Source organism: Aethalodelphis obliquidens, unplaced genomic scaffold (assembly GCF_003676395.1).
Source record: "Aethalodelphis obliquidens isolate GAN/ISIS:26980383/991018 unplaced genomic scaffold, ASM367639v1 scaffold8, whole genome shotgun sequence".
Classification (NCBI taxonomy): domain Eukaryota; kingdom Metazoa; phylum Chordata; class Mammalia; order Artiodactyla; family Delphinidae; genus Aethalodelphis; species Aethalodelphis obliquidens.
Window position 1 is genome coordinate 7,091,918 of NW_020837952.1, and position 27,607 is coordinate 7,119,524.

At 55.6% G+C, this 27,607-nt stretch overlaps 2 protein-coding genes and 1 long non-coding RNA gene across 5 annotated transcripts; 1 reads left to right on the forward strand and 2 right to left on the reverse strand.

Moving 5' to 3' along the window:
* Positions 1–3,601: 3,601 nt before the first annotated feature.
* Positions 3,602–5,935, reverse strand: LOC113620625 (uncharacterized). The gene is made up of 2 exons (XR_003432842.1): positions 5,762–5,935; positions 3,602–3,924 (listed from the first exon to the last, which is right to left on the reverse strand). It is a non-coding gene; the product is annotated as an uncharacterized LOC113620625 (long non-coding RNA).
* A 105-nt stretch (positions 5,936–6,040) lies between these two features.
* NAB2 (NGFI-A binding protein 2) lies at positions 6,041–12,137 on the forward strand. The gene is made up of 7 exons (XM_027106733.1): positions 6,041–6,489; positions 7,955–8,828; positions 9,166–9,299; positions 9,636–9,687; positions 9,780–9,912; positions 10,124–10,315; positions 11,284–12,137. The coding sequence occupies exons 1-7, from the start codon at positions 6,407–6,409 to the stop codon at positions 11,391–11,393; spliced, it is 1,578 nt and encodes a 525-aa protein (XP_026962534.1). The 5' UTR covers positions 6,041–6,406; the 3' UTR covers positions 11,394–12,137.
* On the reverse strand, positions 12,077–25,972 carry STAT6 (signal transducer and activator of transcription 6). Of its 3 annotated transcripts, XM_027106730.1 has the most exons (23): positions 25,855–25,972; positions 25,401–25,716; positions 22,659–22,795; positions 22,113–22,251; positions 21,734–21,817; positions 21,175–21,313; positions 20,996–21,048; positions 20,675–20,823; positions 19,956–20,087; positions 19,646–19,834; positions 19,227–19,314; positions 18,980–19,102; positions 18,290–18,382; positions 17,386–17,592; positions 16,104–16,198; positions 15,871–16,007; positions 15,385–15,531; positions 15,104–15,167; positions 14,887–14,997; positions 14,601–14,693; positions 13,727–13,792; positions 13,494–13,622; positions 12,077–13,415 (listed from the first exon to the last, which is right to left on the reverse strand). In XM_027106730.1, the coding sequence occupies exons 3-23, from the start codon at positions 22,772–22,774 to the stop codon at positions 13,226–13,228; spliced, it is 2,544 nt and encodes an 847-aa protein (XP_026962531.1). In that variant the 5' UTR covers positions 22,775–22,795; positions 25,401–25,716; positions 25,855–25,972; the 3' UTR covers positions 12,077–13,225. The 3 variants fall into 3 exon arrangements, with proteins under 3 accessions (XP_026962531.1, XP_026962532.1, XP_026962533.1); XM_027106731.1 differs by lacking the exons at positions 25,401–25,716; positions 25,855–25,972 and adding an exon at positions 25,209–25,269; XM_027106732.1 differs by lacking the exons at positions 25,401–25,716; positions 25,855–25,972 and adding an exon at positions 24,710–25,202.
* Positions 25,973–27,607: the final 1,635 nt, after the last annotated feature.

Sequence of the window (27,607 nt, forward strand, 5' to 3'; positions counted from 1 at the left end):
CCAAGACTACTGAGCCTGCGCTCTAGAGCCCGTGAGCCACAACTACTGAGCCTACGTGCCACAGCTACTGAAGCCCACACGCCTAGAGCCCGTGCTCCACAAGAGAAGCCACCGCAATGAGAAGCCTGCGCACCGCAACAAAGAGTAGCCCCCACTTGCCGCAACTAGAGAAAGCCTGCACGCAGCAACAAAGACCCAATGAAGCCAAAAGTAAATAAATAAAATAAATAATTTTAAAAAAATAATAATAATGTATCAACACTGGTTCATTAAGGTGGCAAATGCACCATACTAATATATGATAATAATAGGGGAAACTGGATGTGGGGTACATAGGAACTCTCTGTACTATCTTCTCAATTTTTCTGCAAGTCTAAAACTGTTTTAAAAAATAATTTATACACCCACACACCCACCCACAGCCACATCCAAACCCATACACACACTTCATTTTCCACCAGGTCCCAAATTCTCAGCATTCAGAGCTTGCTCTTTGGTTTTGAACGAAGTCCAGAGAACAGGGGAACTAATTCCAGAGGATCACTGACCACTGTTTTTTGTTTTGTTTTGGTTTGGTTTTGGTTTTGGCTGTGCTGCGTGGCTTGCGGGATCTTAGTTCCCCCACCGGGACTGAACCCGGGATCTGGCAGTGAAAGCACTGAGTCCTAACCACTGGACTGCCACTGGCTGTTCAAATGTGTAAACAAAGTGTACAGTAAAGAGACTGGTTGTCCATAAACACATCACACCTTATCATCCAAATGAGTTCTGTCACTTCCAGGTAGACACTCAAGAAGCTTTTAGCCTTGTTTTAATAATAAGGACACTGCTCAAAACACTTTGAGAATCATCTTCAGACTCCATAGCACACAATGCAATGATTATTCATTACCTGCAGGCGGATCTGATTTATGCAAATAGCCAAAAGAACTCAGGCCAAGACTGATGAGTAAATGGGGTGGAAAATCTGGATAGTAAATGTGTTTCAGAATTTTGGATTTTAGAAATGTAATATGATACATATACAATATATAAGGCAGCAATCCTAATGGGGTCTGGGACAGCACCTCATAAACAAATTAACATTTCTGCAATAAGAGATATGAAGATCCACATTGGTATAAATGAAAGTGGGATAAATGAAACTATAAATAACCTCATGTAAGTTTAGGTGGTCTGCCACAAAATAAGTTCAGGTCAGATTAGGTTCTGTGGTCAAATGAGAAATTAAAAATTTTGGTTTTCATAACTTTCTCAATTTAGGAAAAAGACTGCAGACGGTAAATATTTGAAGATGCTCCATTCCATTCACTCAATCACCCAAGCTAGAAGCCCAAGAGTCACCCTAAACTCTTCTCTTCCCCCAACCCTTTAGCCAATCATCAAGTCCTATTGATTTTACCTGCTGACTATCCTTTGAATCTGTCCTTTCCTCTCCATCCCACGCCAGTGATTTAGTCTAGCACCTTACCATTGCTCTCTTGGACCACTTTAGTTTCCTTCAAGCTGGCCTCCTTGCTGTTTTTGCAGCCATAAAACCCTTCCTCTACACTACTCCTAAATGCATATCTGACCACATCACTCCCATGTTACCAAGTCTTTATTTTTCCATGGTATCTCCTGTGATGAAGTCCATTGCCCTTATATGACCTAAAACATAAACAAATTTTAACGACAACAGTGCTACTCAAAGTTTGTGACCAATCTGCAATGAAACAATTTCAGAAATTAAGTGTAGGCATTTAGAAACTTTGATAGGAATTTGACAGAGAAATTTTATATTTATTGAATTTAATAAAAATGAGATTTTATTTCATTTTTTCTAATAATTCACTTTTAGTGTATTTTATAGAGTAGTGGACTCTACCGTGATTGGAAATTGTTGGGGTTTTTTAAAATAAATTTTTATTTATTTATAATTTTTTAAAATTTTTGGCTGCCTTGGGTCTTTGTCGCTGCACGTGGGCTTTTCTCTAGTTGCTGCGAGCGGGGGCTACTCTTCGTTGCGGTTCCTGGGCTTCTCATGGGGTGGCTTTTCTTGTTGAGAGCACGGGCTCTAGGTGACTGGGCTTCAGTAGTTGTGGCACTCCAGCTCAGTAGTTGTGGCTCGCGGGCTCTAGAGTGCAGACTCAGTAGTTGTGGCGCATGAGCTTAGTTGCTCCGCGGCATGTGGGATCTTCCTGGACCAGGGATCGAACCCGTGTCCTCTGCACTGGCAGGCGGATTCCTAACCACTGTGCCACCAGGGAAGTCCCTGGAAATTGTTTTAAAAATTGGTCCTTTACTATAGTTTGAGAAGCACTAGTCTCTAATATTCTTAATGAAATGGCCTTGTACACCTCCCTGGGCTCTAGAACCTAGAACAATTTCTAGGTTCTCAAACATATCATTGTTTCATACTTCCACGTAAATTTAAATTCTGCTCTCTCTGATTTGACTGTCCCTTCTTCCTGGAAATCTATTTACACTTCAAATCCTAGGCTGCATCATCACCTCCTTTGGATGCCTGTTTAAACCAGTCCCTCACAACTCCAAGCAGAAGACATCACTTGCCCCCTATACTTCTATCATTGTTTGTACCCCTATTATGGCACTACATTGTAATCGTGTCTACCTCCCCCACTAGTCTATGAGTTCCTTAAAGGCAGAAGTCAGGATTATTTGTCTTTGAGAGGTGAAGCGTCCCTGGCAAGATGACAAAACTGAAGTACAGTACTCCTCTGAAGACTACAATTCTAACATGTTGACGAAAGAGAAAAAAAAAGAGGATCATTACTTTATATTCATATTTTTCTGTTACCAGCAAGGATTTCAGTTTTACCTTTAGCACCTGGGTATGAATTAATTTGCCAGAGTAGTGGACATTTTAGAAGGCCAAGGAACCAGACTTGTGAGACCCGCTGGAAACTTTAAGCTTAAAGGAAGGAGACAGAAAACAATTGTCTCCACTTGAACAGTTCTGCCCAGGTTCAGCCCCCTCTGGAGTAAAATCTGTGTCAATTGCCCTTTTCAAAGCTGCTCAGGCCTGGAAATAGCATCATCAACTCCCTCATTTCAGAGGGCCCACCAGAGACCAGATTAGGAGAGGTCCCAGGCTAAAGGTGAAACAAGCAACTATAATTGAAACGTATACAAAGAGCCTTGGGGCCACTGAGGGATGGGAGGAATTAATTCTGCCTAGAGGAGGCACAAGAAGGAGAGGGACCAGGAAGGTGACATTTGAGCCAGATCTTGCTGTATGAGCTGGATTTGGTCTGGTGAAAACTTGGGGTGGGGGGTCAGTGAGCAGTGCAATCTGCTGGATGAAAATCTACTCATGCCTAGGAATGACAATCCCTCTGGTTGGCAATTTCTACACTCCTCTTCCACCCACTTTCTTCACAATCTTTTCCTCTGTTCTTGGAAAATGGGGACTGAGGATCGTTTCCCTTCCTGGAAGTGATCAGTGTAGCATTAAACTAATCCTTGATTAAATGGGATCCGTTGCTCAGCTCTGTGAGCCTCTGAGAACACCGACGTGGAAGGAGAGGGGAGGGAGCAGGTGAGTCAGGTAGGGAAGTGGGCTTGAGCCACACTGGGGAAAACGGGGCTCAAGGAGAAAAAGAAGAAATTAAGGTTTTTAATTTGCCGCACCCCCTTTTTGTCAGCCTCTCCCCCACCTGTCTCTTATCTTTATTGTTTTTCCGTAGTTTCTCATAGTCTTGGTCTCTTTGTTTCTCTCCATTTGCTAAAGGCTGGAAATTCCTTGTTGTCAACGGAAGGGAGTAGGAGGGGAGTTGGAGGTGGTAGGAGTGGGAGGGAAGCGAAGAACAGACATCTCAGCAGCTCCGGCTGCGGGGGCGTCTCGGCCTCTGGTGGGGCTTGACAAGTCAATGATTTTTTAAATGTACATATTTTTAAATCCACACAGAGGGGCTCACAAACCTAGAGAGAGACAGAGACACACACAACTAGATGTAAAGAAACGTATAAATACATAATCTCAGGGTACAGAGGCACAAACTGGCAATAGCGTCTTAAATCTGCTTATTAACATTTCACAATTTACAAAGTTTTCATATACACCCTCTCATTTGAACCTCACGACAACCCTGAGAAACAAAGATACAAACACTCGGGAGTTTCACTCTCAGATACACGTCCGCACCCAAACAGATTCCTTCTGACCCCTAGGGGAGTGGGCTGGCCCAGTGCGTGGGATTTTTCGCTCCTCGTCCCTCTCTGGCCTAGTACCGGCCCCAGTACCGTGGAGCTGAGGCCCCAGATTTGGCTCCTCCACCGTGCTCTTTCCTGGGCCGGGACCCAATTGCCATGAGCCCAGTTGGTTACCGCCCCCTTGCTTCACGCCCTATTCCGCCCTCTTCCCCGGGCGGGCCAGCGTCTCCCTCCGGATCCGGGGGCTCAGCACCACCCCAAGGGGGCCCGGGTGGGAGGGAGGGGGGCGCCTCGAGCAGAGGCTGCGTGGGCGGAGGATGTGCGTCACGGGGAGCGTGGGCAGAGGGAGGGCGGAGGCACGTGGAAACCCGGGGCCAGCCGCTGGCAGCCAAGGCTCTAAAATAACCGGAGAAGAGAGGGGGGAGGGGCGCCCACACACTTAAGAGGGGTCGGGAGTGCCCCCGGGGAGTGAGCCCGAAGGGACCCCGTGTAGCCGCACCCTCCAGTTTCGGGACCGAGGACTCAGCTCATTTCTATCACTCCCCACCCCCGTGTTTGGGGCTTAATGGCATGGAGAAGACAATCTTGGCTACCGAAATTCCCCCCAGTGATGCACCCCCTCCTCTCCGGTTCCCACCGGAGGCCTAACGGTCCCCTCACCAGGCCGGAATGTATAACCAGCCCTGGCCCACGCCACCCACTCAGAAGTGCGGAATGGCGGGCGGGGGTGAGGTTTCGGACTAGGGGGAACCTTGCTTCTGGCCAGTCCGCTCGCTTCCCGCCGCCTCTCCCCCAACCTCCTTCATTTCCTCGGGGCCTAGAGCCACAGGGCCGGGCGCTCAGAGCCCCCGCCCGTCCGCCCTCCCAGGCGTGGGCGGGAGTGTAATGGGAACCAGATGGGGCTGGGAGAAACAAAGCGGGGAGGGGGGTGGGTTGCGGGGAGGGGCTAGGCTCCTCGAAGGAGCTCCTCCCTCCTACTCCTCTGTAGGGAGCCACGTTGGATGCGGCCGGCCCTTGCCCATCTTCCACTAGACTCTTGCGGGCAAAGTGCCCTAATAGACATCCCTAGAAAGGGTATCTTCTTTCTCCCAGGCTTGCCACACAATTCCCCAGGAGCAGGTCCCTGGGGCCTCAGCAAATAGGGTGCGACGAGTAGAGAAAGGCGGGGTACCCCTCCCACCCCAGCCTGACCTAAGTGCTAACAAAACCCGACGCGACTAATCGCGCGTCTAAGTGGTAGCTTCTAGTAAGCCCCGCCCATTCCTGTTCGCCAAACTTCGACGGGAACTTAGGGCAGGGATGGGAGGACGCCTGGGTTTCCGAGAACGGCCTCTTCAAATAACTCCTTTTGGGGCTGGGGAACAGCGCGAGGATATGTAAAAGATTCCTGCAGAGCCCCACGCTCACAGACCTGCCTGAAGTGCACACCCTATGGGAATCACATGCACGCGCGAAAGGAGCCGTGCACCCCGAGTCTCCAACAACTTTTACGGGCTCGCTCCTAACATTCACAAGTACAGCACCGCGAAGCCCGAGAGTCTGCAGGCAGGCGTCCGCGTAGTTTAGACGCCTGTGCCCGTCCGTGCGCTTCTGGGTCTTTGTGTACCTGTGCGTGGTTGTGAAATTCCGCTCTCCGCTCGGAGGGGAAGGGGGTGGGAGTAAGAATGTCGCCGGCTGGGCTCTCACGTGGGTACGTGGGCGCGGAGAAGGCCGGCTGTGCATCCGGCGTGGGCGGCACGGAGCGACCTCGCCCCGCCCGCCGGATCCCCAAGCCCGCCTTCCACAGCCCAGCGTCGGTCACCTCAGTCCCCAACTCGGCGCCCAGGCTCCGAGTCCCCGCCCCCGCCTCCTGCTCCACACCCCCTCCCCCCAGTCTCCGCCTCTCTCAATCTCTCCGCCGCGGCGTCCTGAGGCCCGCGGAGAGGCCCGGGCGCCCGCCCCCCGCCCCCGGCCTCCGCCCCCGGCTCGGCCCACGCCCTCCGCCCGCCAGGCAGCCAGAGCTGCGCCGGGCCTCGCTCCCCGTGCGTCCTGCGGGGGCGGAGGCGCGGAGAGGCGGCAAGCGCAGCCGGGGAGGTGGGGGGGGGCAGAGGCACAGACAGAGGCGCGGAGGCTCGAAGAGAGGAGACGTGGAGGGAGGGACGGAGCCCGGACAGCGGCGGACACGGCCTCGCGCGCCCGGAAGAGAGCAGCGCGCGGCAGGCGCTGAGCTCTGGGCACCGAGAGGGGCATCCCCGGTGGTCTGCAGCCGTCCATGCACAGAGCTCCCTCCCCCACAGCCGAGCAGCCGCCGGGCGGAGGGGACAGCGCCCGCCGGACCCCGCAGCCCAGACTCAAGTTAGTGGGCAAAGGGAAGCGCCGGGGAGTGGAGATGGGTGGAGCTGGACTCGGGAAAGGGGTCCGGAGGGCGGAGGTCGAGCAGAGGACGAGGGGAAGCGGGACGGGGGTGGGGGGTGGAGACTGACGGAAAGGGGGTGCGTCTTCGAATTAGGGGCCCTGGGAGCAGGCAGGAAGCTGATGAAGCTGGATGTGAAAGAGCAGTACCTAATTCTCCATCGCCCGTTTATTTTGTGCGCATGACCTGGCATGTGAGCCCCCTGCAAAGAATGTGGAGGCTCCCAAGCGCTAGGGGAAGCCCTGGAGCTTTAGCTGGCAACAGTGCCGGGGGAGGGCCACTCAGCTGGCTCAGTCCGTCGTCGGCACGGAGCGCGCGGCTCCGGGGTCCGGGAGAAGCCGGCGCCTTTGAACCAACAGAGCATCAAAGGAGCTCTGCAGAAAGAAGCGGGGCATGCCTTAGGCGTCTCTTTCCATTTCTGTGGCTTGCGGGGGGGGGGGGGTTCGTTGTGCGGCCCCTCCCTCAAGGGGTCTTGAGTCGCACCCACACAACCCTTGAAGACGAGGGTGGAAAATGAGGGAGAGAAGAATAGGCGGGAGCCCCCCGGCGGTGTTCGCCCACAGACGGTAGCACTGTGGGAGTGTGTGGGGGCGGACCGGGCCCCGAAGCAGAACAATTGAGGCACTCCTCCTCTCTCCCGTTCCCGAGCTGAAGGGATGGGCTTACCTATGGAGCAGGTGGGAAGGTCACTGCTGGGAGAGGGGCCAACTGAGGTGCACTGGGCAGTCTGGAAGGCAGGGGAGGTCCTGGGGAGAGAGCGCAAGAGTGGGCAAAGAATGCCTAATCCGTGGGAAAAGCTGAGCAGGGGTGGGAAAAGGGGAGCAGAGGATGTTCTGCCTAGCTCACTGAGTGGAAAAGGGCAGGGGTAGAGGCCACACCCCTGCCTCTCAGCCACACGAGCAGGATGCCACCAGGGAATAAAGCTGGCCCATAGTGGTCCTAGGTGTCCACTGCAGGGAGGATGGGGGTCCTGCATTCACCTCAGTGTGCGAAGTTAACTTGTGTAATGTTGAGACTGCTAGGTGTTTAGGGTGGAAGGTGAGCACTGTGTTCTGGAAGAGAGGTTGGTCCAGCCATCCCAGGGGTGTGCTGGCTGGCCTCAGTGCTCAAGGTCTCCTTGCCCCAGGCCAGAAAAGTAAAAGCTGAGGAGGGGGGCTTGGAGCCTTTGACTTTGGCAAAAACTGATCTGGCTTTTGGTACTTGCGGCCAGTCTGGGATAGCACTGGCATGGCTGTGCCTCTGAGCAGTGCCTGATTCTCCTAGTCTGTGTTCAGGTCTGGGTAGAGAGAGCATTCAAAAGAGGGGAAGAGAAACAGGCAGGAAAGAGAAAACAGTTGTGAGTGTGGGTTGGTACCCAGCAAGGGAACTTGCACTGACTGCCCCCCCCTTTGTGCGCCTCCTTCTCAGGCCCAGTGCCCGAGCCATGGCCCTGCCTCGGACACTGGGGGAGCTGCAGCTGTACCGGGTCCTGCAGCGCGCCAATCTCCTTTCCTACTATGAGACCTTCATCCAGCAGGGAGGGGACGACGTGCAGCAACTGTGTGAGGCGGGTGAGGAGGAGTTCCTGGAGATCATGGCCCTTGTGGGCATGGCCACCAAGCCCCTCCATGTCCGACGCCTACAGAAGGCACTGAGAGAGTGGGCCACCAATCCAGGGCTCTTCAGCCAGCCAGTGCCTGCCGTGCCCGTTTCCAGCATTCCACTCTTCAAGATCTCTGAAACTGCAGGGACCCGGAAAGGGAGCATGAGCAACGGGCATGGCAGCCCAGGGGAGAAGGCGGGCAGTGCCCGCAGTTTTAGCCCTAAGAGCCCCCTTGAACTCGGAGAGAAGCTGTCACCATTGTCTGGGGGACCTGGGGCAGGGGACCCCCGGATCTGGCCAGGCCGGAGCACTCCAGAGTCTGATGTTGGGGCAGGAGGAGAAGAGGAGGCTGGCTCACCCCCGTTCTCCCCACCTGCAGGGGGAGGAGTCCCTGAGGGGACTGGGGCTGGGGGGCTGGCAGCAGCTGGGGCTGGTGGTGGTCCGGATCGACTGGAGCCAGAGATGGTACGCATGGTGGTGGAGAGCGTGGAGAGGATCTTCCGAAGCTTCCCAAGGGGGGATGCTGGGGAGGTAACTTCCCTGCTGAAGCTGAACAAGAAGCTGGCACGGAGCGTGGGCCACATCTTTGAGATGGACGATAATGACAGCCAGAAGGAAGAGGAGATACGCAAATACAGCATCATCTATGGCCGCTTTGACTCCAAGCGGCGGGAGGGCAAGCAGCTGAGCCTGCATGAGGTGAGGACCCCAGGCCCTGATCCCCTCCCCTACCAACTTCAGTGGTTGCAGTGCTTCCCTCAACTAAGAGGGAAGCAGAGACACAGGCAAGAGCCCGGCTGTCCAGCCCCACGCCGCTCAGGACGCCCCAGGAGGGGAGGAGGCCCCAGGCGTTCCTAGGAAGCTGTGGGTACTGATCTCTGTTTTCCTTCCTCAGAAAGCTCCTGCATGATGTCAAAACCCAAGCAAACATCTGATGGATAAGCCTCATTTCTCTGGTGGTGAAGGGGAGTGAGGAGGTCTGGGCAAGGTGGTGGGCCAGTTAGGATTCTGACTGCTCTGGCGGTCCTCTCCACAGCTGACCATCAACGAGGCTGCTGCCCAGTTTTGCATGAGGGACAACACTCTTTTACTGCGAAGGGTGGAACTCTTCTCCCTGTCCCGCCAAGTGGCCCGAGAGAGCACCTACCTGTCCTCCTTGAAGGGCTCCAGGTGAGACCCCCTTCTCCAGGTTCTCCCTAGATCAGAATCCCGCCAAGGAGATGGGTCACGTCCTGACCTCCAGTTCAGGTGCCTGTAGGCCTGCTTCCCACCTGCCTGCGTGTCCCTGCTTTTGGCCAAGTCCACTTGCCTAGGTCTGGCCCCACCTCCCATCCCTCTCAGGTCCCTTCTGCCCCCCACAACAATAGTGCTTGAGCTGGGGACTGCTGCTTACCCTTCATCTTTCCAGATCCTGGGAATAATGCATGTTCCCCATCAGATTCTGTGTCCTGTCCACCATGTGTCCCTCCCCAGCCTCACCCTCCTTGTTTCTCTCCATCTTTGCAGGCTCCACCCTGAAGAACTGGGAGGCCCCCCACTGAAGAAACTGAAACAAGAGGTAGGTTTGCTAGGGTACATATAGGAGGTTAGGGCATCTTCCCCAGCCCCCTCTCTTGCCAGTCCTCATTTCCCCATTTGGGGCATCCACAGGTTGGAGAACAAAGTCACTCTGAAATCCAGCAGCCTCCCCCAGGCCCTGAGTCCTATGCACACCCATACCGCCCCAGCCTGGAGGAAGACAGCGCCAGCCTGTCCGGGGAGAGCCTGGATGGACACTTGCAGGGTGAGTGTGCATCAGAGTGCGTCTCACTGAGGGGGCGGGGGTGGGGGAAAGGTGTGGGAGGAGGGCGCCAGGAGGCCACTGCCTGGCACAGGGCTGGGAGGCCTGGCTGGGCGGGAGCGAATGGGCCTGGGCCTGTGGAGCTGGCTGTGTGGTTGAGGGTGAGGGTTCCATTGACTGCGGCCCCCTACCTGACCCGTGCCCCTGCCCACAGCTGTGGGGTCGTGCCCAAGGCTGACGCCGCCCCCTGCTGACCTGCCTCTGGCGTTGCCAGCCCATGGGCTGTGGAGCCGCCACATCCTGCAGCAGACGCTGATGGACGAGGGGCTGCGGCTAGCCCGCCTCGTCTCCCACGACCGCGTGGGCCGCCTCAGCCCCTGTGTGCCCGCAAAGCCACCTCTCGCAGGTGAGGCAGCCAGCAGTGCCATCCCCAAGCACCCCTGCCGCCCAGGCCCCGCACAGCAGTCCTGGTGTCCTCGGGGCAGTAGCATGGTGGGGCTCCAGCTAACCAGGCCTTGGGTTGAGGAGGGGGGAACCCTGCAGGGCTGTTCCCAGTGGGGAGGGTCTAACCCCAAGTGGACGTCTGTGAATGGCGAGTTTGGGGAGCAGGGGGACAGAGAATGGGGAACGAAGGGGAGCAGGAAGAGGAGAGCCACCAAGAAGGGAAGTTTGGATGGAACTTCTACCGACGCAGGAGGGTGGAGCAGGCCAGGAGTTGGGGTAGGGTTGCCAGCTTGGAATTGGAGGAGCCCAGAGGGGGATGCTTTGTGTGTGGATGGGGGAAGCGGGAGTAGGCAAGGAGGCCGGCAGAGGGCCGGGCATCGGCTGGGCTCAGAGTGACGCAGCAGACAAAGCCACCAACCCTAGCTTGGTATTTTTAAACTGTGTGTGGGTGGGAACTGGGGGCGGGGACTGACAGGGGGGCTCTTCTTGGGGGAGGAGCTGGGAGGCTGGCTTCCTGTGTCCCCCCTGTTTTGGCTTCTAAGAACCCTGGGGGGCATGGTAGGGTTGGGGGGGTGCCCTGAGAGGAGGCCAGGGATAAGCGGGGGCAGCAGAGCCTGGGAAGGGGGGAGGGGGAGAGGTCAGAGCCAAGCCGCCCCCACAGCTCCTGACAGAACCAGAAATTCCAGCAGAACGGAGGCGGGAGAGACAGAAAGAGAGAGACACATCCAGAGACAGAGAGCTACACACAGCCAGCAAGGGGAGGGGGGCACACACACTTGGGTATGGAACCGCCCCCTAGACCAGAGGTGGGCAGGAGTCAGGAAATCAAGCTCATCTTCGCAGCCTTCTCTACCCCTGCCTCTGTTCTCAGCCCCGCTCTGTCTGCAGCGTCCATCCTGCAGCCTCCTAACCTACCCCTTCTCCCTGCAGAGTTCGAGGAGGGGCTGCTGGACCGATGCCCTGCCCCAGGACCCCATCCTGCTCTGGTGGAAGGTCGAAGGAGCAGCGTGAAAGTGGAGGCTGAGGCCAGCCGGCAGTGAGGGGGGGACTGGCGTCCTCAGACCCAGGGCACCAGGCTTCTGGCTCACACAGACCCCTCCACTGTCCATCCCTGGCATCTAGTCACAACCCTGGATCCTTCCGCTGCCCTTCTCCTGCCTCCCCACCTGCCCCATGGGCATAGAACTATGGGGCTTCAAGCAATAACAAGCAGGGGCCTGGCGAGAGGACACAAGGAGGGTGCATGGTGCCCCCTCACCCTTGCCCAGAGCAAGGAGGCAAGAACTCTGCCTCCAGGGCATTTGGGATTCTCCCCTCCCTTACACAGCACACTCCCATCCTCTCTAGTTAGAGTCAGTGACGTGAGCAGTTGGACTCAGTTTGGACATGGGGGAAAGGGCTTGGGAGGGTCCAGCAGCTAAAAATGGAAACGGTTTCCCCCCAGATCTGGGGGCCTGGGAACACTGGACCTGCTCCTCCCCTCTGCTCCTCCATTTTTGTGCTTCTAGTTTGTTTCTTTAATTTAACAAGTGCTGCAGTTCGCCCACCCATCCCCATCTTCCCCCCAAGCCCTCAGCGGTTCTCTCCCTCTTGCCCTCTCTAGGGGGGTGTGGGGTCCCCTTCACCGGCCCCCTCGGGAGGCCTGGGTGGACTCAGGGTCTCCCTCAGCTGGGATCTGGGCCGCAGCACCTGTCTGAGCAGTTAGAGCGTCTTTCTTTTCAGATCGTGTACAGTAGATTATTTATTTTGTTATTTTGGAATAAAATTTATTTTATGGCTTAGGATCTATGACCCCCAAGATGGAGAAAGGGTGGCATGGGGTTGGGGAGTGGAGGGAAGCTGGCGGTGGGTGGGGAAATAGAAAAGAAGAAGCGGGTAGGGCCCCCAATACACCATGAGGACCACACACCTGAGTCTGGACCCCAGGCTCAGCCTCTGCCTCTGGGCAGGATTGCAGGTGTTGAGCCATCGAAGCTACAGCCACATCGACCCAACCTGGGCACAGTCATACTCAAAGCTTAGTACATTTGCGTTAGCATACGTCAGAGAGGCTAGTATACTCGCTGGTGTCTTTTGAGCAGTGTCTCACACTTCCAAACGTGTTGTCACACAGGCAAAATCAGAGAGGTGCGTGTTCTATGTGGCCATAAAACTAACGTGTGACATCTATATATTAACACATCTCAGGTCCACACACTTTCACACAGCTATACGCAAACTCGGCCCTTATAGTTCTGCGCAATCTCGTACACGTATCCAAAAGCCTGCATCTGACTGGCAGGAATTTGGAGCTGACTGGGATTTGTTTTTTAATCTGGGCAAAACCCACATCAGCGACCAAATGTACAGACCCCCCTCTCTCCCAGGGTCTCCTGAACGGTTTCCCGTGCCCCCAGGGCTGGGACCCAAGCCCATACTTCCACCCCTAGCCTCTGAAGCAGATGTGTGCACGTGTCTGTGTGTTTCCACATGTGTGTCCGGAGCCCCGGCTCAGGGCAAGCAGAGAAGCCCTCCATGCCCTCACCTGTGCTCTGGCCCAGCCCCCTTCCTGCTCAGCCACATCTTCTAAGGAGAGGGTGTGTGTGTGTGTGTTCTGCGTGTGCAGGCGTTTTGGGGCGTGTCTCACTTGGAACCTGAATTTCCCTTCCAGTATTTGGAAAGTGGAGGGCAGGGGTGTGTGGTGGGAAGGAAGGAGTAGATATGTTCCACCCACTATACATTCTCCTGGCAAAGTCTTTTCCTCCTGACCAGGGAGTAGGTGGGGATAGGAGGACACCCTCCCCAGCTGCTGCTTGGCAGGAGCACAGGCAGGTGTTCAGAGCAGGTCCATGGGGGCAAGAGAGCTGTCTCTGGGCTCCCCCTCCAGCTGGGATCACCAAGTGGGGTTAGCCCTTATGTCCAGGTGGGACATTGAGATCCCAGACTGCCCATAGCAGGAGGGCTGCAGGAGGGGTTGGGCTCCCAAGGACCCTCCCTCTGACTCTCCTTGCCCCTCCAGGAGAAGCTTGGTGAGGTCCTGTTCAGTGGGAGGCAGCAAGGGCGGGAGCATGTCTTCACGGACCCTGCAGGGAGGAAGGAGGGAAGCAGTGAGATAGGCATGGCACCCACTCCTCAGCCTCCACCCCCCGGCTGACACTCACCAGGTGCCTTGAGGGAACCCTCCCACCGGCTGCGTCAGGCAGCTGTCTTCCGCCATGGTCACATCTGAGCAGAGCAAGGGCTTGGAGCTGGACCCGGCATGCTCCTGAGGCTGGCACGGCAGCAGGCCCCTGCCGGGCCCAGAGAAGTAAGTGAGGTGGTGGCGGGGGTCGGGGGGTTGAGGCTGGGGATGAATGAGGCGCATGAGCTCAGGATGGGGGTGGGCGTCACTCACTGCGGGTGAGGTTGGTCAAAGGGCAGGCTCATCTGACTCAGGCTGGGCGGCATCTGCAGGTGAGGTCTGGAATCAGGAAGGAGGACACAGTCAGAAAGAAAAGCTGGACGAGGGCAGGGTGTTGCAAAGTCAAGACCACTGAGTGAGGAAACAGTATTTCCAGCTCCTCATCCTGACGGCAAGCACTGGGCAAGCCATTTCCACCTGTGAGCTTGGACTTCTCATCTGTATAAATGCGTATGCATTGGCAACTGGGGGCAGGAGAGAGAGGAGGGCTAGATTAACTAATTTCTGATGTTTCTTTGGACTTTGAACTTTGCTGGCTCTAAGTACCCCTGTCCCCACCCCTACCTCAACTCCTGGGAGGGGAGATGTCATGCCTCGACTGAGAGTTAGTAAGCACCTGAGTGCTACCTGGAGAACAAGTGTCTATGCCACTTCAGGCCCAAAAAGATAAATAAATAAAAATCAAGACAGCAGATAAATGACAGTAGATTTCAGGGGCGGGAGAGATAATACTAATACTTACATAGCTCTTCCTGTGAGCCAGGTACTGTGTTTAGCTTTACACATACTATTAACTCAATTAACCTTCACAATAACCCTGTGAGGTAGGTATTGTTATTATCATTATTCCCTATTTTACAGATGACACATCAGAGTTAAGTAACTTGCCCAAAGTCAGCAAGTGGTGGAGCTGGAATTCGAACATGGATCTTAACCACTAACACCTCAGTGGAATGGACAGAAGAGACCCAGGTGTTGGCTTTTTGCCACCCCGTTCTCACAGAAGAGACTTCCCTAACAAATGCAAGTGACCAGGCCCGTTGCAGGTGGGTATCCCACCCCGTTCCCCAGAGGGGGCCCCACTTACTCCTGGAAGGCTGGCAGCACATTGACCGATTCTTCCCGGGGAAGGGCTGGATATGAGGGGATGGAGTGAGAGCGTGGTGGGTACCCCTGGGGCCTGGGGAAAGAAAGCAGACCCCTGATGCCAGCCCTTCTCCTGGACACCCCAAATCCCTGCCTCAAGATGGGGAATCCCTTTCAAGGAAAGGGAATTCCCTACTTCAGCCCCCAGTGCCAGCTCCCCCAGTTGCCCATGCTGAAACAGCCTGCTGGCGCAGACCACTCCCAGTTCCGTCTCTCAAGCTTCTTACGCCATATCTGGGCCGAGCTGCATGTTCATGGAGCAGTCAGGGACCATTCCAAGATCGTAAGAGGGCATCATGGTAGGCGTTTGGGGCTCAGGGGTGGTAAGTGGCTGGTCCCTGGAGGAGGGGAGGAGGCATGTGTGACTGACCAGGGGCTGATGCCACCACCCCTTCCCCCAGGTAAGTACTGGGCCCCACCCTCCATCCATACCAGCACATTCACCTTTCCACAGTCATCTTGATTGTAGCTGGGACATAACCCCTGCCGTCCTTACCCATCTGCTCAGCTGTTGTGGGGAGGAAAGGAGAGCCATGGAGTGCTTCTGATTTAGGGAGGAAGGGAGGTGGAAAAGGTGAGCATGGCTGATGGGCAGGTAGCAGAAGCAGGGAGATGAAAATGGAGAGAGAAGTCGGGGATGACACACAGCAGGCAGGGAGGGGGCAGCTGGGAGCAGGGAGAAGGTGGACAACAGGAAGGAGTCAGAACTGCCAGCCCCAGCTCACGCTTGTAGTGGCTCCGGAAAGCCTCGTCCTTGGGTTTCTTGGGGTAGAGGTTTTTGAGCTGAGCGAGGTCCCGGATTCGGTCACCAAGTGAGCGAATGGACAGGTCTTTGGCAGAGAATGGCTGGATGTTCTCTATCTGTGGGGAGCCTACAATAGGAATGAGACCTTGAGTCCCCTCTGTCCAGACTTTATTCCCCTACCCCAACCTCCTCCCACTATTGGACTCATTCTCAATCTACCAAGGTGAGGAAGAGAGGAGCTAGGGTGAGGGTCCTGAGGGAGGGAGACCCACCAGTCTCCATTCCCACAGAGCTCACAGTGAGAAGGTAGACGTTTAGACCACAGAAGGAGGAAGAGAAGTTGGACCGAAGGAAGAACTTCTTGAAGACCAGGGTTGGCCTCAAGGAAGGCCAAGATGTTTCCTCCCCAGAAGAAACCCCAGAGGGCACAGGCACAGAGGCAGAGGACTGGCTGGGGTGACCTCACCATCCTGGCCCCGGATGACATGGGCAATGGTGATGCCCCCAATCTCTGAGTCACTGAACCGAAGGAGGAATGTTCCATCAGGCTCGTTGAGAAGAAGGCTAGTGACGTATTGTTTGCTGATGAAGCCAATGATCAACCTGGCCAGGATGAGGGAGAGGATGTGGATGGGGTCGCAGGGTGTGGAGTGGGAGCTGGAGGTACAGCTGCTCAGGCCACCTGGGGCGGGGACTCACCGATCTGACCAGTAGCTCCGGAGACAGCGTTTGGTGAGGTCCAGGACGCCATCAAACCACTGCCAAAAGGTGAAGCCACGACCCAGCAGGATCTCCTGTGGGGAGAGGGGAGTTGGTGGGGGCACAGGAGCCTAGTTAGGGCAGGCATTGGGCTGTGAGTACCTACATGACAGAGTCACAGGACTGAGGGACCACATTGGACCTGAGACCCCATCCATGACAGTGGCCAACACTCAGGCTCACCACATGCCGGGCACTGTTCCGTGCTCTTTTCATAAATTAATGTATCTGATCCTTACAAGCCTAGGGAGGTAGGTCCTGTGAGTATCCCATCTTACAGATGAAGAAATGGAAGCCTAGAAAGGTCAAATAACTTGCTTCTCACACAGCTGGTGAGAAGCAGAGCTGGGATTCAGCCCAGGAAGTCTGGGCTGGGCCCCCTCTTAACCACTGTGCTCCACACCCTCCTGAATGAGGCCTGGAGGAAGTGGTGTCCAGAGAAGGCAGCTTGCAGGGTGTGAGTGTCCTGCTCCCTTTGCTAACACATCCTCTGGTCGTGTGGGCTTTTCTTTCTTCCTTTTTTAAAAAAGAGATCAGTGCGTGACTGCATTTACCCAGCTGGTCCTCAACCGAGACACCCAGACCTCCTTTTTCCCCTGTTTCTTGTAACAGATCCAGTCCTGAGCCACCTTATTTTGGAGGCAGTAAAATGTAGTCGCTAAGGACAAGAGTCAGAAATACGGTGTTCCATCCCAGACATGGCACTCACTTGCTGGGAGGCCTTGGACAAACCACTTAACCCCTCTGGGCGGGTTCATCCTCTGTAAAATGGGGGTAATAGTACCTACCTCAAAGGGAGGTTGGGATGATAACATATCTAAACTGCTGAAGCACAGTGCCTGGATACAGTAAGCTGTCAACACATGGTAGCTGGTATTATTGCATATGTCCCTGTGGGATTTCGTCCCTGTTTTTGCAATAAGACCTATTTTCCCAATGGGTCAAAGTCATTTTGAACCAAAGCTGTGTTTACACACAATCTGGGTGAGTCATGCAGATCACTGGCAAAGAGGGAGGACGGAGGGCCCCCAGACCAAAACGGGGGGATGCCAGAGACCTGAGGGGTTTTCCTGCCTGGGCCATGACAGAGGCCTTCCTGATGAACGTGGTGGGGCATTGTGAAGATCCCAGCGGTTGATCCCTGGGCAGACATTGGGGCAGCCCTGAGTGCCCCAGGGATGAAGAGCTTGGGGGTGGGAAGTCCGAAGCGCAGGGGAATGACCTTATTGAACTGTGACCAGGACACAGAACGGTGCTGGAAGGCCTCCATGCTGAGGCTGTTGTCGGTGAAGATCTTCTGGGCCAGGAAGAGGAAGTGCTCTGGGAGTAACCCCCGGTTGGTCCCCACCTCAGCCATGAACTTGAGGTTAAGAGTTTCACACATCTTCTCCCAGGGCACCCGCTCAGCCACCACAAAGGGCACGCGGTCCTGGGGGGAGGAGAGAAGGAAAGGGAGCCTCAGGCTGACATCCCCATCCCTCCTCAGGAGGGCCTTCATCTTTCCCACTTCCCCAAGCCTGCCGCTCCCCAGCCTTGTCCCCCTGAACTTGCTCAACAAAGATGGTGCTTTTCCAAAGGAGTCCAAGGTGCTACTGCAGGATAGCTGTTAAGATTGGCATGAAAAGGGGACTTCCCTGGTGGTGTAGTGGTTAAGAATCCGCCTGCCAGTGCAGGGGACACGGGTTCAAGCCCTGCTCCGGGAAGATCCCACATGCTGCGGAGCAGCTAAGCCCGTGCACCACAACTACTGAGCCTGCGCTCTAGAGCCTCCAAGCCACAACTACTGAAGCCCACGCGCCTACAGCCCATATTCTGCAACAAAGAGAAGGCACCGCAATGAGAAGTCCACGCACTGCAATGAGAGTAGCCCCCGCTTGCCGCAACTAGAGAAAAGCCTGCACACAGCAGCGAAGACCCAAGGCAGCCAAAAAATAAATGAGTAAATAAATTAATAAAATAAAAAAATGAAGTATGAAAAAAATTGGCACGAAAAGAGGTCAGGAGTACAAAAACAGGTCTATGAGAAGGAGTTAAGGTCACTCTCTTTTGAACATGCTTGCCAGCCTGCACCCCACCTCCCAGGTAAGAGCCACCCCTGCCCCCGCCAACTCCAGGTCTTTCATCACCATCTCAGAGAAGGCGTTGTCCCACAGAATGGTGGCTTTGGCATTGTTGTCTTGGTTGCCGTGGACGATGACCACCAGGGGCAGAGACAGGGCCTGAAGCGGGTGAGGAAAGGGGGTTCTTCTTACTGGGGCAAGGGGCTTCCACAGAGGGCTGGCTCTGAGGGTGCAGGGGAGCTACTGGACTCATACAACATGGTTAAAAACTCATGGTATGTTATCGAGTGCTTTCTGAAGCTCAATTAGGGCCTTACTGCAGAGAAGTGGTTACAGGTCAGTGCTATAGAGTCCCCAGGTTTCCAATGCCAGCTCCAACATTCAGTAGCTGTGTGACCTGGTCTAATTACTCAATGTCTCTGTGTCTCAATGTCCTCATCTATAAAATGAGGCTAGTAATAATACATACCTCAGAATATTATTGTGAAAACCACGTGTGTGTGTGCACGTGTGTGACTTAAAACAGTGCCCTGGTCTATGAAACGTGCGTAAGTGCCAGTTGCTCCTACGCTGTCATTCCCTGGGGTGTGCACTCCAGTTCTGGCTCCTCCCCGCTCACCCGGGGCCCCAGCATGCACAAATCCCAAACACACAGGGTATGGGGCAGTCATGAAGAGTGAGGATGCAGGGCCCCAGTGTGCGGCCGGGAGGGGCACCTGGGGCCCCGCCTCGGGCAGGGCTGGGGCCTCGGTTCACCTGGAGCTGGATAGGGAGTTTGTTGGGGCTGAGCGTGAAGCTGGTGGAAAAGAGCACGGCACACTTCTCCTCGGTGACAGACTCTGTGCCCTTCCGTTCGCACCGCTTGATTTTCTTCAGAAGCTGTGGGTGGGGCGAGGGAGAGGAGGGTGAGGGCAGCGACTGCTTCTCCTGGGCTCCCAACACCCTCTCCAAGGAGAATGTCCTGGCCTGAGGACCCCCGCCCACTGCACCCCGAAGGCCTCACCAGGTTCTTGAACAGGGCAGCGCAGCAATTCCCGGGAATGCTGTTCTCCAGGGGCACGGTGTTGTTAATGATTTCCCCAGTGCTTTCTCTGCCAGGCAAGTCAGAGAGTGGCTCATCCCAACTGGGCCAGGAGTGGCAGGGGCTTGAGTCCACCGGCTAATGGCCTGGACTACTGGCCCCTAACCTCCATCTCCCCGCTTGAGTTCTTAAGGGAGAAGTCCCCATCTTAGCCAAATCATGATGCTCCCACCCCATTCCAGCACTGATGGGTCCCTCCCCTTCCTCTGCCTTGACTATCATACAGGGTCCCCACATCCCATGGCCTGCCCTCCCTGTCATCACCCTGTTCTTCGTGGTGCCAGTCCCCCAGGCTCCTCTGGCCTCCACCACCCTCCAGCCCCTCTCCAGCCCCAGCTTACACTCCAGCCCCGGGCCCCTGGGGCATGCTCAGCTCCCTCGCCTGCTTCTCGGTTACCATGTCGGCCCTGACCATCAGAGGCTTGGCTGGGGCCGCCAGGAACCGCAGGCCCAGCAGGAATCGAACCCCGGCCTGGAACTTGGTCTGAGTCTTCAGAACCTGGGGGGGCTGCTTTTCCACCAGGAAAGAGCTGGGAGGAGTGAGGAGGACACAAGGGAAGTTAGCAGCTGGGTCCCTCCTGGTGCCCTCCCCACAGCTCTGACCCTCTTCCTTCCTTGGGGTCTGCTCTAGGCCAGGCTGTGGTCTCATACCTGGTGATGAGGGTTCGCAGGACTTCATCCAGCCGGCTAATCAGCGCTGCCCGGGTCTTGGGCTCAAGCTCCCCACCAGCCGCCCCCACCTCCTGCTGCAGCTGGGAGTAAATGTCCACCAGGCTCTCACACCTGGGGCCAGGACAGTGGTTAGGGGGCACAGGGTTTAGGCTGCCTGCTCCCCGCCCAGACCCCCCACCCCTAAACCCAGGAAGATAGCAGGAGAGTGTGTGTGGAGGGGTGGGATGAGCAGTGGGCGTGGCTGCAAGGCACCTGGGCTAACCGAGTTGTGGGACATGCCTTGGCTCTGGGGAGGAAGGTTCCTTCTCAGTGCCTGGAAGCTCTGTGGAAACCCAGCTGCCTCTTCCCCAGGGCTCTGGTACCCAGGTCAGCTGCCAGCACATACGATGCTTTTGTGCATTTTCAAAGGTGCCCCGCCCAATAGACCAAATAGACTTCCCATTCCTCTGGGCACGGGGCTTGAAGAGAGAATTGTGGGTTGGAAGAACTCCTGCTTGTGCCCCGTCCGCCGGGTGCACGTGTACAGGACACAACCTGAACAACAGTGTGCATGGCTCTGCTGGAACGGGCTTCTCTGAGTCTTGACTCACCCCAAGACCCTTTGGCCTGGTTTTCTCTCTCACACCTGTGGGTGCTCCAGCAGGGACAGCAGGTGTCCACCCCCAAACCCCACCCTTCCCTGTCAGCCCTGCCCCAACCTCTCCTGTAGTGGGGCCAGGCTCTCCTCAAAGGGTGCGCCATTCCCTGCCAGCTGCTGCTGCCGTTTCCAAATCTGGATCCTCTTCAGCACCAGGGCCTGGGCAGCCTCCAGCTCCCCGACAGTCTCCTGCAGGAACGTGGCGAGGGCCTGTGGGAAGAAAGGGCCTGAGCCAGGGCCACACGCTTCCTCCTCACCCAGCTCTGGAGGGTAGGGCTCTCTTTCTCACCTCTCTGAGGTCTAATCTCCATCCCTCCACAGATTTGAGACCCTCAGAGTCTGCCCTTGGAGCTCAATCTCCATGTCCCAGTCCATTACTCACCTCACTTGGCCCGGTCCCATTGGCAGGAGTTTCTATCAGGCTGTGCAAAGACACTGAGGGTAGGGGCAGAGATCAGGGGTGCAGATAGATTTGAGGTTCAGTCAAGGTTGAGATCCAAGAGGGGATCACTCCCACACACTCCTCAGGACCCTCTTAGGGCTCTAGGCCCAGGCTCCCACCTTGGCCTCCCTCAGCCCCAGGCTGCAGGGCTTTGCGGAGAAGGCAGGTTTCCCCCACTCGGTGCTGCAGCCTCCGCAGGACTGTGTTAAACTTGAGTTCCTCTTGCTTCCAGTGGAAGGGCATTGGCAGGTGGCGGAACTGCACAGGAAGGAGAGATGCCAGGAGGTGAGACATTCTGCCCAGCCCTTTCCCTTCGGCCTCCACTCCCTAAAGGGGTGCAACCGCCATGCTCTGCAGAAAACAGACCACTTCTCTTGTCTGACTCCCTTCTCTCCTTTGACAGTCCTTCCTGACCTTCTGGAATTTCCTGAAGATGAGACCTCTCTCCTGGCAGAATCAGCTCCTTATCACTTGCTCTCTCCTTCCTAGGCCTCACTACCCTCAGTCCCTCATTGCAAGCTTCTCTGAGCTTAACTTGGGGCTCACTTTGACTCCTTTGGTCATCCTGGGCCTAGAATACTGAACTCTTCCTGAAGTTCAAGTTCCTTCTAGTTTCTCATGGCTCAGGCTAAAGTCCCAGGGAGTTGGGTTGGGGTGGGAGGTGGGGTACCACAGTACCTGTTCCATAATGGCTTTTTTTTCCCCTTGAAGTATGTGTCTGAAAGTGGCCACCAGCTTCAGGGGGTCCCTCTGATATATGCTCTATAGAAATGAAGGGTGGTAGACAGGGTTAGCCTGGCTCTTACCCATGTCTTTCTCCCCTTCCAATCCCCAGCCCCCCCATTCACGCATGCACTGAAAGGCAGCACAACTGTAGGCTCCAGAAGTTTTCATGCATTTGCATGCTTTTAAAATCTAATTTGCATGCTAGCTAACAGCTAGCCACAGGAACACCAATTTTCTTCCAGCATCCAACCAATTTTCTTCCAGCATCCAATGCTCACCCCAGCTCCATTCCAGGCCCCACCCAGCCTTGTCCCCTCCCCTCCTGCCCCACCTCCAGGGTGCTGATGTGTTGCAGGATGGTGCTCCCCTCCCCCTGTTCTCCAGCTGAGGCCTGAAGACGCTGGACAGTGGCAGAAAGTAGGGCGCTGGCCATGTTGCAGCAGAAGGCGTCTGAGCCGACAAGGAATTCCCTGCAGGAAGATCAAGGATGAGGCAGCCTCGGGTCAGGGCTTCCTCTGCTCTACTCTCCCTTTACCCCACAGCAATCAGCTCAGCGGTTCCTTCCTCCTCTTATCCTCCATCCAAGCCCTCTGTAGCCCTCAGCCCCGTCCCTTGTTCCCCAGTTTTCCAGCTGTTGTGGGTGGTGCCCTTACCCCAGCTCTGACCTCCCTCCTCTTTGGCTCAGCCTCCTAAGGGGGTGGGGGACTCCACGTATCAACACGCATAGTCTGGTGAGGCACAGACTCCCAGCTAAATCTGCACCACCGCACATGGAATAACGAGTCCCAAGTCTTGAAATGGGATGAAGAAGATCTAATGAAAGGGAAGGTGGGTTGGGGAGGACCTGGGGGACCAACGTGGGGCAGCCAGGACTCACCAGGGCTGGTTCTCCAGCCAGTCACCCAGGAGATGCCGAAGGTGTTGAGGGAAGTCAACATAGAGCCGCTGCAGTTTTTCTGGGGGCATTTTGGAGACCAGACCCCACAGAGACATGATCTGGGGTTTGGAGGGTGCCTGGAGAAAAGGAACAAGGCTACTTGGGCACTCTGAGAGGCGCCCAAGAAAGCTGGCTTTTGTTTGGGGGCAGCCAGGGACCTCCCGTAGACAGCCCTCCCAGAGACCGTCCCCACCACCACTCACAGCCAGACCACCTCAAACCAGGGACATTCCTGGCCAATGCCTCAGACAAGGTAATTCCTTCAACGGTAGACACAGGGGTGATGGGGTGGGAAGAGCTGAGCTGCAGTCAGAGGGCGGGGTGGGAGACAGGGGCAATGGGGCAGTAGGGAAAGCTCTCTGAGAGAAGACAGAGGATGTGGGTTGTAGCTCTAGGCCTGGCTCTGGTTCTGTAGGCAAGAAACCTCCCCTCTGTGGACCTCAATCTTCTCATCTATAAAATATGAGGCTTGCATAAAGTGCAGAACTTTCCAAACTTTTTAAAGCAGTGGACAATTTTAGTTTTAATCTGTGGAATCCCAATTATATAAAATTGGAGTTTCTCTGTTGAAAGCAAGTGTGGTAGGCCTGGAATTCTACTGCTTCTTACTTCCTTCTCCCCACCTCCTGACCCCAAAGGTGTCCCTGGAGAAAACCCTCAAAATTCCAGGGTTCCGTGAGAGAATCTGAAAACTACCTGGCTAGATGATGAAGAGCATGGCAGAGTAATGATAGCTACCATTTATTAAGCAGTTACTATGTATGAGGCATTATACTGAGCTCATTACCTCATTAAAATCTTGCAACAATTTTTAAAATATAGAATTATCCCCTTTCACGGGTAGAGAAACCGAGTTCAAGGAGGTTCTCCAACTTGCCGAGGCCACTCAGCAAGCGATTTGAACCCGAGAGGGGATTAACCACCACGTTGTGCTGTTAGGATGCCTTCCAGATCCAAATCCCATAATCCTAAGGTGGGGGGGCATGGGAGGAGAATTGAAAAAGAGGAGATTGAGCGAAAGGAAAAGTAGAGAGAACTCAGGAAGGTGGTGAGAGATTAGAGAAAAAAGTGGGGTTAATAACCCTTCAATGAAAAGCCTAGAAGAGGGGCAAGGAGGCTAGGGCTACAACGAAGAGAAGAAAAGGAGGCAAGAGGAAAGGAGATGGGAGGGTAGGGGAGAAGGCTGCCTCCCCATTTCTGGGTGGGCCACAGGGTGGGGTGGGTAAACCAGTGGTTTCCCAGGGGTCTCTCAGTTTCCAGTTTCTCAAACTATCCCTCTTCCCAGAGATGACAGAAAGGATGGGGATGGAAACTCCCTGGGTCGCCCCCAACCTGGTAACCCCAAGTTTTCCTGCTGCACTTTTAGCCCCTCCTCTCTCCCAGGACTCCCAGAGGGACGGAGAACAGAGGGCCCCCTTTTCTGGAAGCTCCTGCCGCTCCCCCCAGTCCCTATCCCCTTGAGCTCTTTTCTCCCAAAGGCAGAATCCTCCCCCATTCCTGCTCAGGGTCCTCTAATAGACCTTTCTTTACACCCACCTTGGGGTGGGGCCCCTTTTGGTTTGTGTTTCAAACTCAGGGGAGGACTCCATCTCTCTCTTCCCTCTTCCTCTCCTGTGTCTCACGGTGCTCAGACCTTTGACCTCTCTCCCTACCCTATTGGGGACTGAGGCGATCCCTAAGCCATAGGCAGCCCCCCTTTCTTCTACATGCCCCCGTTGAGTGACCAGCTTCCTGGCCTGGTCCTGGCTTCAGATCTTCCCCACTCCATCCTCAGGCAGCAGGGGGCCAGACTTTCCCCCAGCCACACCCAGTAACCAGGCTGGGTCAATCGGCCGGCCAGGCCAGGGGCACCTTCTGCTGTAGGCCCCCAGCACAGGCAGGGAGGGAGGAGCCGCGGCCTGAGGGGGCGGGGCCAGTGTTCCTTTCCCAACCGGGAAGGGAAACCCAACGTCCAGGATCTTCATCAGCCCTCTTCGTGGCCTAAACCTCACCTCAACCGTTACATTCCCGAACCCTTTGACCGTGGGACCACAGGATCAAGAGTCAAACGAGCTTCTCTGAGTTGCCCAGTGTGTGTCTGCGGCGGCGGGGGCGGGGCGGGGGGCCGGGAGGCGGAGCCAGTTCAGCAAGAGTAGGGTTAACTGCGTGACTTGGCCGCGCCAAAAGTGGAGCAGTTTTGAGGGGGGAAATTCCCTCTCCTTTGGGACACCATGAGGTCTGCGTCTGGGGCTCGCTCACCCCTTAGCCGCACCCTTGAACAGGAACCTTTTTTGGGGGCCCGGATACGGGTTTGTCTAGGACCTACTGCCCTCTGGTATCAGCCTTCTAGGGAGGGGCGTCCACCTCCCCCCAACCCAGAGGGCAGAGGAGCACCTCCTTGCCCTCCTTTCCCTGCCTTTACATGTTCCTGGAGGTGCGGGGGACGGGGTATATGGAAAAAGTGACCCACGGTGGGGAGGGGGGGAGGGGAAGTGCTGGGCCTGTACTCACCCCAGATTCTTCTGACACTTCGAAACTGCCAAAACTCAGTACCACCAACCACCAACCCCAGCTGAAACAATTTCTTGGGGACCATCCACTCTGCCGAGGGAGGATCCTGAGAGGCACTCCCCGCAACCCACCGCCCCACATATTCATAGTCAGAGGCCCCCCACCCTCCCCTCCTTGGAGGCATCCCCTCACCTTGCCAACCCCTCTGTTGTCTTCTCCCTCTCTCAGCGGGCACTGCCAGGCCCCATGGGTCTGTAGTTCTGTCCAGCGGGTTCAGGGCTGGCCCTGCTAGCACCCCCCCTCCACCTCCAGCACCAAAAAGAAAAAAAATACACACACACAAACACACACACACACACACACACACACACACACACACACACACACAATCCTCTCCCGTCCTTCCTCTTCAGTGTAAGCAGTGGCTGCCCCAGCCTGCTGTTTCCGGCTTCTCCGACTACCCAGGTCCCTCCCTGGAGCTCTGACGACACAGTCAAGGGAAAGTGGGCTGGAGGAGGAAGAGGAAGAAAGTGGGGTGAGCGTGTGTGCCTCCGATACCGGGTAGGGGAGCATGGCGTGGTGGGGAGCCAGGACTGGGGCTTGGGGGCCCTGGGGCAGGCTGGAGGGGATGCTGATCCCCACTTACTCTGTCCCCCCTCAAAAGCAATCAAGTTTCCTCCAGAAAGTCGCCCAATATCAAGCCACAGACGTGACGCCCCAAACTGCCGCTCCCATACTCAAACTTTCTCAGGGGCCGGGGGTTTGGGCTCGCAAGGGACTGGGCTCCCCTGTGGCCTCTGGAAAAAGAAATCTTTCTGGGCTCTGCGCTCCCTCCAGTGGAGGGCCCTGAAAGCGGCCAGGGAGCTGGAACTCCTAGGTCCTCCTTCTGGGTGGGGAACGCCTTAGAGGTCTCGTGACCGCTGATGGGAGGGAGTGGGGGAGGGGAGGCTGACGCTCAAGATTCTGTAGGGCTCCAGGGGTCCCTCGGACTGAAAATCGTTTCTGCCCCCTCCTCACAGGGTACTACTCCTCAAACCCAGGTGGGAGCCGGCACGAGTTGGAGTTGCCGCCTGTAGATTCCCAAGGGACAAGTTTGCATGTGAATCTGCGGTGCAGCTTTGGTGAAGTTCCTATCTGTTTCTGGGGTAAACACTGAGACACACCCAGAAATAAACACACACATACTCAACTTCCCCAGCCAGAAGGGCACCCCCCACACACACATGCTTACACACACGTGCAGGCAGGCTCACAGACGTGTCAGCACTCAGAGCCACATGCAGTTGCAAGGAGACACACACTCACATACACAAGGCTTGCTCAGCTTCTGAGTCACCATCTAGTTATCTAGTGGATGGTTTCTGCAGCTTTTGCTGGAGGAGGAGCTGGAGCTGGCCTAGGGACCCAGAGAGCCCTTCAAGCCCAAAAACCTGAGAGAGGGGTATGGGGAAAGGGTGGTCTCTGGGGGGGGGGGGGCGGGTGGAAGGTGGGAGGAGGCTTCTGTTTCCCTCCTTTCTTCCCTAACAGGGCTGGGCTCAGGGGCCAAAGCCAGGCCTATGCTGCCCCCTGGTGTCTGAACTGATTCCCAGAGCCCAGCTCCTCCCCCTCCCCTCCACGTGGATGGGCAAGTGTGTGCAGGGGCGCACCCAGCCAGGCCGCAGAGGGTAGCAGTTAAGAACTTGGCCTCTGCGGACAGGCCGCATGGGTTCAGATCCTGCCAACGTTGCTAACTGCACAACTCTGGGCAGTTTACTATTTGTGCTTCAGTTTTGTCATCTGTAAAATGGAGCAAATAATGGTCTTAACTTATAAAGTTGTGAGAGTGAAATGCAATAATACATGTGAAGGCTTAGAACAATACCTGGCACATAATAAACGTTAGGCAGTATTTTTATGTCCCAGAATTAGCCAGACAGGAGGAAGACAGAAGGGCCTCCATCCTACATAGGGTCCCCGGATTTGAGGGTAATATTACTGCCACAAAGGCAGAGGCTATTGGAGGTATGTTTATGTATTTATTGTGTCTGGAAGGCAGCCAGTTGAAAAGGAGGGAGAGCCGGGGTGGAGATGGCAGGCAGGCAACCTGTCCATGGGTTTAAACGGCTAGGATCACAGCATGCGCACAAAGGCACTCACGACACGTGCGCTTCGTGTGTGCTCCCGGGTGCCCACTCTGCCTGCAGACATCCACAGACATTGGCTGAATTCAGGCTTTGCCATCTAAGGGTCTCTGGAGGGCCAAGTCCTTCAGAACTTTGGCAAGAGGAGGAGAGGAGTGAACTTTTGCTCTTTTTGGGGGGTAGGAAGGCGAGGAGCAAGTACTGGAGGTAAAACAATATTTATTATCATCTTCTCTAACTGATTTCCCTGATGGGGACACTGTGATGTCGTCAAAGGAA

Coding starts and splice junctions, on each gene's coding strand:
- NAB2 (XM_027106733.1), top strand. CDS start 6,407: ATGCACAGAGCTCCCTCCCCCACAGCCGAGCAGCCGCCGGGCGGAGGG. Junction 8,829..9,165: donor AGCAGCTGAGCCTGCATGAG/GTGAGGACCCCA, acceptor TCCTCTCCACAG/CTGACCATCAACGAGGCTGC. Junction 10,316..11,283: donor CGCAAAGCCACCTCTCGCAG/GTGAGGCAGCCA, acceptor TTCTCCCTGCAG/AGTTCGAGGAGGGGCTGCTG.
- STAT6 (XM_027106730.1), bottom strand. CDS start 22,774: ATGTCTCTGTGGGGTCTGGTCTCCAAAATGCCCCCAGAAAAACTGCAG. Junction 21,818..22,112: donor AACACATCAGCACCCTGGAG/GTGGGGCAGGAG, acceptor TCATTTCTATAG/AGCATATATCAGAGGGACCC. Junction 14,998..15,103: donor ATCAAGATGACTGTGGAAAG/GTGAATGTGCTG, acceptor CCCCTCCTCCAG/GGACCAGCCACTTACCACCC.